Here is an 8,291-nt window from a genome sequence, read left to right on the forward strand (position 1 = left end):
ATGTTCGCTTGACTCCATTTGATGGAATTCCACTTGAGGATATCAGTCTGTATCGTCAGCTTGTCGGTAGTCTTATTTATTTGACAGTCACTCGTCCTGACATTGCATATATTGTTCACATTGTTAGTCAGTTCATAGCTGCCCCTCGGACCATTCATTTTACTGTTGTTCTTCGTATCCTCCATTATGTCAAAGGTACTTTGGGGTATGGACTTCAATTTTCTTCCCGATCTTCCTTGGTTTTATCATGCTATTATGATGCTTATTGGGATGGTGATCCTACTGACCGGCGTTCTACCTCTGGTTATTGTTTCTACCTTGGTGGTTCTCTCATTTCTTGGCGTAGTAAGAAATAGAGTGTTGTTTCCCGTTCTAGTACGGAGTTTGAATATCGTGCTCTGGTTGATGCTATGTCAGAACTCTTGTGGCTTCGTTGGCTTCTTGTTGATATGGGAGTCTCTCAGTCATCTGCCACTATACTTCACTGTGACAATCGTAGTGACATTCAGATTGCTCACAATGATGTTTTTCACGAACGCACCAAGCATATTGAGAATGATTGTCACTTTGTTCGTCATCATCTGCTGAGAGAAATTCTGATGTTACGCTCCATTTCCACTGTTGAGCAACCCGCCGACATTCTCACCGAAGCTTTGCCTCTTGGTTGTTTTCTCCAACTATTTAACAAACTCAAATTGATTCCTACCTTACCACCTTGAGTTTGAGAGAGGGTGTGAATGTATACTAAGTCTCCTGTATACTAAGTCTCCTTTGAAGAGTCTTTAGGATTTGGTTAATTTGGTTAGACTCTATTTTTAGAGTTAATACAGTATTTATACCCCTATACAGTTCCTTGTAAAGATATACTTGATAAATACATCATTCACATATATAAATGACAAATGTATGAGCAAATCATATTAGAAGCTATTGAAATAGGGAGGTAAGCTTCAAATAAAATCTTATGATTCTTATCTCTGTGCTTTTTTAGAAATGGCATCTACAAATAATGTCATTCTGATTCCACTCTATATTATTTCTTTATAAAGAGGAACACAAGAAGAATCCATTTTCATCGATCAGTTTCAGAAAATGAAAATATCAAACTTCCATTTCCATTTCTTAATCTTCTCCTCACTTTTCCTAATCGCACGAAGCTCTCGAATCGACGATGTTCCTCCATCGGAAAACCGCCTCGCCTTCTTCATATTCGGCGATTCTTTTTTCGATCCTGGAAACAACAATTTCATCAATACCACCGAGGATTTCCGCGCCAATTTCACGCCCTACGGCGAATCTTTCTTCAAATGTCCGACCGGCAGATTCTCCGACGGCCGTCTCATTCCAGATTTCATTGGTAATTACTCAAAATAGAGACTGAAGATCTGAAACTAAAACTCCAACTCGTTTCAAGTTCGTCTCTCTTTGTTCTTACAGCGGAGTATGCGAATTTGCCTTTGATTCCGGCGTATTTAGATCCTCGCAACAAACTCTACATCCATGGCGTTAATTTCGCATCCGGTGGAGGCGGCGCTTTAGTCGAAACTCACCGAGGATTTGTACGATTCTTCAATCGATCAAACCGCATTGCTTTGCCTTTTTCGCGATCTACTTTTTCTCTGCTGAATATTGGTTGTGTTGATTTAATTTTCAGGCAATAGACATTGAAACGCAACTTAGGTATTTCAAGAAGGTGGAGAGATCGATGAGGAAGAAGCTGGGGGATTCGAGAGCGTATAATTTGTTTTTGAATTCTGTTTATATGTTCAGTATCGGAGGAAATGATTACATTGTTCCATTTGAAGGCTCTCCTGTTCTTGAGAAGTACACTGAAACAGAGTACGTGAATATGGTGATCGGAAACACCACGGCGGTGCTCGAAGTAAGTTTCATTCTCAAAACTTAAATTACGAATAACAACGTTTCTATTTCATCCAACTGCTTTTCAAACTTTTAGGGCATTTGGCCCAATTCCTGAAGTTAGCAAGTCCAGAGATAATATATTGGAATTAGCAAGTCTAACAAGATATGAAGTAAAAAATTTGACAAAATGGAGTTATTCCATAAATGTGATAAATAATGTAAAAATTACAATATGTCTATGGAATTTATAAACTTTTAAATAAATGTCTAATAAAATTTTAAACTATTTTTTATTCTATTAATTTCAAAATTTTTAATTTTGTATCTAACTAATAAGTCTTTCACTATTTGACACTCTTTTTTTTTTCTTTCAAAAACTAATATATTTATTAGATATAAAATTGAAATTTTTATTTATCATAAAATTAAATTTTATATCTAACGTATCATTTATAATTATAATAATTTTAAAAACAAAAGGTATTAAAAAGATTAATATACAAAACTAAAGTGTAAGAACCTACTAGACAAAAAAAAAAAAAAAAAAAAACTAAAATTTAACGATTTTGTAAGAATACTATACTAGATATGTAATTTAACCACTATCTTAATTTGATAAATATTTTCTTTTGTTTAATTTTAATTTGTTCTCGATGCATTTAAAAATATGAAAATTAAACATGTTTGCAGAATCCGTTTCAAGTTTTAGTTTATTTTAGATTTTAGTTTATTTTTAAAAATTAAATGGGTAAATACCTACTTCCATAGTTCTTTTGTTTTGTCATCTACTTTCTAATAATGTTACCAAATTCATTTCTATTTTGGATTATTTATTACTTTTCTTTTATAAAAAAACATGTTTCTAATTTTAAAATTTGGCTAAGAATTTAAACTTTACCCTAAAAAAAATGAAAACTATCTACTAAGATGGAAAAATCAAATAGTGAATGATTACTAAGTGAAACTATAGTATCAAACTTCACATATTGCTTAGCTTATCAAGTTTTGTATTTGAGTCTATTCACATTTTTTTTTTGAGTTCGGAGAAATATATATCTTAATCATAAGATGTAGTAAAAAGAGAAAAATCAATGGATAAAATACAATTTAGAAATACAATTTAAATAAACCCAATAAATGAAAGAAAAAAAACATCAAATCTTTGAAACAAAATTGAAAATTTTAAAACCACCGTAAAAAGGACTGTGAGATGCAAAAATCAAATAGTGAATGATTACTAATTGAGACTATAGTATCAAACTTTATATATTGCTCATGTTTTCAAGTTTTGTATTTGAGCATATTTACATTATATAAGTTTAGAGGAGTAAAAAGAAAAAATCGAAAGGTAAAATACAATTTAGGAATACGATTTAAATAAATCGAATAAAGGATCAACCTGAGCATAACTCCATTGATGTACAAATATGTTCGTAACTTTGAGGCCTATGATTTAAATCCCTTACTCTAATTATACTATAAAGACCAAATAAATGAGAGAGAAAAATTCATCAAATTTTTGGAATCATATTAAAAATTCTAAAACCACGTAAATTAAATTGAATCCAAATTCAATTCCAAACCTAAAACTAGTAATGTAACCCATAAGAAAATAGAAATTAGTTGATAAAAGACAGTTTAGAATTGAAAAATATAGCTTTCATTTCAAGTAATGGGATTGATTGTTTGATGGGATAGGAAATATACAAGAAAGGAGGAAGGAAATTTGCGTTTGCAGCAGTACCTCCTTTAGGTTGTTTGCCACATATAAGATTGATGAAAAAGGGCGGCCATGGAAGCTGTTGGGATGAAGCTTCAGCTCTTACAAGGCTTCACAATAAGCTTCTTCCTATTGCTTTACAGAAACTTGCTGACAAACTCCAAGGATTCAAATACACTGTTGCCGATACCTATACTCTGCTTCAAAACAGAATAGACAACCCTTCAAAATATGGTAATCCCCAATGCTTTAATTTTGCTCTTGCTCTTATTTAATCCTTCCATATTCTTTTCATTTATGTTTGTTTCCTAAGCTTTATTTTCATTTTTAATTTCAAGCAAATTTGGTGGTCGTGTTTCTAGATGGCATCATATGTATTTGAATTTAGGGTTGAAAAGCAAACCAAAAGAAAGGAAATGATAGAGTATACTAGTATGAGAAAATTCTAAAGAAAAGATTAAGGTTTTGTTTGAAGTTGCTCTTGGGATCTTGGGTTATAATGGCTTTGAAGTCTCCGAACTTCATCGAACCTTCGAATGAACTTAATACCAAAAACCATCGATGTTTTCCGAGTCTAGACCTTGGACGATGCAGGTGCTTCTAAGGTATAGGAAAGTAAAGTCTGTGTGTACCTGTATCATTGTACGTTGTGTGTGTATATATTTGTAGCATGTGGTGCTATGAATTGACAATATTGGACATGTAGTATGAATGCATCTGAGACATGTTGTTTGTGGAAATTGTGAAGTGTTGGAGGTTGTAAGGAATGACGGAATGATGGAAATGATGAAAGTGTGGGAAATTGAATGTGAGTTTAAAATATTTGTTGCAAATAATAAGGGAAATAAACAATAAAGATGATTGTGATTGAAAATGTTGGAAATTCAAAACCAAGAAAATTTAATTGAAACTTGAAGAAGATAATGATAATCCACAGAGAAAGAGATTAGAGAAAATAAGAATCTTTTAATGAAATTTTATAAGTACAAGTTCTTTTTTCGAGGCAAAACACTCTAAAACTCATATATATATATTATATTATATGAGGTATATGATACATGGTGAAATACAAGATATAGTATCCTAAAAAAAGGTAATGCCATAATAATAGGAAGATAAGAATCTAAACAAGAGATATTAATAAAAGTAAAAACAATCCAAATTTTATCCTCTAAAAGTTAACCACAACTCAATTCATTAGAATATATTCTCTACTAAAAAGTTAAAAGTTTGAATTACATTCTTAGATGCATTGTTTGAATTAAAGGAAAATGTCAAGTAGTAGAGACTTTGGGTCTTGTCGAACGCTAACACATATCTATAACATTTAACTTTCTTTCATATTAAAACTATGATTATGATCTAATGCACTTGTCACTCAAAATAGTTAAATAATTTGGAAGAAGTAATTAAAAGTTTGTTTTAAGATAAGTTATGAGCAATTAAAGTAGAGAACGCCTACACATAAAAACCTATGAACAAATTAGTTCTTAGTTAATTGAAATTTTAGAGCATGTGTTTTAGAGTAAAGTGAGAATTACTTAGAAATTATTTTTGAGGTTTATAATGAAAGAAATTATGATATGTTGTGGATGAAGGTTTCAAGGAAGGAAAAAAAGCATGCTGTGGAAGTGGAGAGTTGAGAGGAATATATAGCTGTGGAGGAATGAGAGGACAGAAAGAATTTGAATTATGTGAAAATCCAAATGAATATTTGTTCTTTGATTCTTATCATCCCAATGAAAAAGCTTATGAACAGTTTGCAAAGTTGATGTGGAGTGGAGATGCCCAAGTCATCAAGCCTTACAACCTCAAACAACTCTTTCAATGTGGATTATCACAGGCTTGACTTTCACTATTTTAACACTTTGTATTTTGTAATCCATCTTGCTTATATATTAATCACTAAATAAAAGTCTCAAAGTATACTTTCTCAAACTTGGGGTGTTCAAGAAACCGGAGATGACCTGAAATTTTCAATCAATCAAATCAATCCAATCCAATCCAATCGGTTTAGGTTAGATTATCAATTCATTTGGGTTGGATTGAGTTCAAATGAATGAAAAATCTATAGATTGGGTTGGTTCATGGATTCACTTAAAATAATCCAAACAAATCCAAAATTATTTTTAATTTTAAAAAGTATGTTGTTTTTCTTATGATATAATTATTTTTATTTTATTTTATTTCATGATTGTTTGGGTTAATTTATTCTCCAACAACTCCTAAGAATAAATTTTTTTTAATCAATTTGGAAGAATATTTTTATAATATAAATTAAAATTGAGTTAGTACTCTTAAATCAATATATTAAAATAATTAAATACAATTTTTACATATTAACATATTACTTATTTTTAGAACAAATATTTAAATAAATAATCCGACTATCCTAAATCAACCCAACCCAAATATTTCATAGTTTGTGTTGGATTGGGTTCATTATTTAATTAAGGTTATTTGGGTTGAAGAAATTTACAAGAGCTGATCAGATAAATGGCAAAATCTAAAGTTCAGTTTGTAAAAATAGCAAATAATTTTCGAAATTGTTAAAATAGCAAACGAAATTAAATAATTGAAAATAATAAGTAGAAATTTTCACGTTACCCTCAATTAACCCTTATCAATAATGTTTAGAAATAGAAAGTGAGATGGTTTCAAAACCATTTTAAAAACAACAAATATACTCTAATCAAATAAATTTCACGTTACACAATGCATTGACAATTGACTTATTACACTAACAACTAATTATCATCACAATAAACAAGGAATGAATTCAAAGAAAACGGAAAGATAAACTCCAATCGTGCCTCTGGTGTAGCCGTAGCCTCTCGTCCAACGTACTTGCGGTTAGTTTCTACAAATATCAGCGAAAGAAAACATAATTAGTAAGCACTCTAATTTATCAGTTTTAGCTCTAAATTAAGCATGCTCATCAAATAATAAGAGAATTTCAAGAATACTTATGTAGATCTTTTTCTTCAACGAAAATCAACTGCAATCCTCTCTTCTTCTGTTTGTGAACCACCACTAAGACTTCTCTACTATCCTCTAGGACCCTTAGATTGAGTGTAGGACTCAAAACAAGTTGGAATTTAGGGAATTAAGATGAAGAAGGACATTGCTTTTCTTTAAAAAATGAAGAACTCTTTCTTCTAAGTTTTTCAGCAAAAATCACCCATTTGCATGCATCAATTCAACTGAGATAAATTGTGTTTTATGCAGGAATAGCATGTCATCAAATTGCATCAACAACACACTTTCTTCTTGAGATTTGATGTGGAATTTAATGGGGGAAGATGACTAATGTGCTAGGTCTTCAAAGTGGAAAAATCCCACGTTTTGGGATTTTGAAATAACAACATTTTTCTTTAATTTTGAAAAATATTTCCAAGATCAAAACCCAATTTTTAGTTTTAATTTTATAGTTAAATTTAAATTTATTAATTTTACCAAAAATTAATTCAAGAATTAATTTTTCTAAAATTAATAATTAGTTAAATAATTTAATTAATTCTATTAATTTAATATCAATATTATATTAATTTAACACCAATTCCACCACCATGAATTCCTATTCATGAAATTAATATTTAAATCATATTTAAATATTAACCGATTCTCCAATTTCATTTAATTCCATAATTAAACGTGTAATTATATTAAATATAACCACTAATTCCCTTAATTCGAATTGGAACATTTCAAATTAACTTATCAAGCTATTCTAAGGCTTAATCCGTTTGTGAGCTAGTAAGAGACCTAATGGATCTACAGATCATGGGCTCCAATGATCCAAGATTAATTGGCTAAACTCTTTAAACTAAATTAACTTCTATTCGTGCTACCGAAGGACAATCAAATACTCCTTCACTAAAGTAAGACTTTCTTGACTAAATACTATCTCCAGAATAACTTTTATTCCTAGAGTCATTTAGTTACCGTTTTCGGTCATAAATTACGAACACTTGGTAATTCTGTAAGTGTAACCCTCCATTTTCAGACTTCAGAGGTCGGCCCCAACGATGTTATTGAATTGGAGAGTCAAGGTTGGGAATGGACCTAATAAATCCTATCCATTTTTGGAGTTTAAGTTGTTTCGAATCCTATATTACAACCCTCTAAGGGGATCGTCACCATTAACGACTAACTAGTGTCGGCTAAAAACGACAATAGGTACAACATAGGAATCTCACTGTCCAAACTAATGGAAGAGACCGCATGATGCATTGACACATATCCTTCACCCACTTACTATGAACTATTTCCCCCATTCAAACACTTTTCGAATGGAGTAGTCGAGATATAATCGACACGAAGTGTTGTGCGGATCTCACAGTGTGAACTTTATAAGGATGTGAGAGTTAATATCAATATATCATATATTTGATTTTACTATGAATTTCTTCCCCTATTCACTTGATATTGACTCATGAAAACAGTTTCCGAATGGAGAAGTTGAGGTATAATCGACACGAAGCATTGCACGGATCTCACGATGTGAACTCTTAGGGATGTGAGAGCTAAAAATAACATATCGTATATGATTAATCTCCCACTGAAGTGTTCTAATAACATATCATATATGTTATTAAACTCCTATTGAAGTGTTCTACTATTTACTTGGGTATATTTTTATTTAGGTTTATACCGGTTATTACTGGCTAATTTAAATAACCTAAGTCTATATGGTTTATCCAAGTAT

General features: G+C 31.0%; 1 protein-coding gene across 1 annotated transcript; it reads left to right on the forward strand.

Annotated features, from left to right (window-relative positions):
• The first annotated feature begins 935 nt into the window (after positions 1-935).
• On the forward strand, positions 936-5,521 carry LOC120085261 (GDSL lipase-like). The gene is made up of 5 exons (XM_039041164.1): positions 936-1,357; positions 1,438-1,559; positions 1,655-1,882; positions 3,562-3,817; positions 5,182-5,521. The coding sequence occupies exons 1-5, from the start codon at positions 1,093-1,095 to the stop codon at positions 5,430-5,432; spliced, it is 1,122 nt and encodes a 373-aa protein (XP_038897092.1). The 5' UTR covers positions 936-1,092; the 3' UTR covers positions 5,433-5,521.
• Positions 5,522-8,291: the final 2,770 nt, after the last annotated feature.

The sequence above is a fragment of the Benincasa hispida genome, chromosome 9 (assembly GCF_009727055.1).
Source record: "Benincasa hispida cultivar B227 chromosome 9, ASM972705v1, whole genome shotgun sequence".
Lineage (NCBI taxonomy): Eukaryota > Viridiplantae > Streptophyta > Magnoliopsida > Cucurbitales > Cucurbitaceae > Benincasa > Benincasa hispida.

Coding starts and splice junctions, on each gene's coding strand:
- LOC120085261 (XM_039041164.1), top strand. CDS start 1,093: ATGAAAATATCAAACTTCCATTTCCATTTCTTAATCTTCTCCTCACTT. Junction 1,358..1,437: donor TCTCATTCCAGATTTCATTG/GTAATTACTCAA, acceptor TTGTTCTTACAG/CGGAGTATGCGAATTTGCCT. Junction 1,560..1,654: donor TCGAAACTCACCGAGGATTT/GTACGATTCTTC, acceptor TTTAATTTTCAG/GCAATAGACATTGAAACGCA.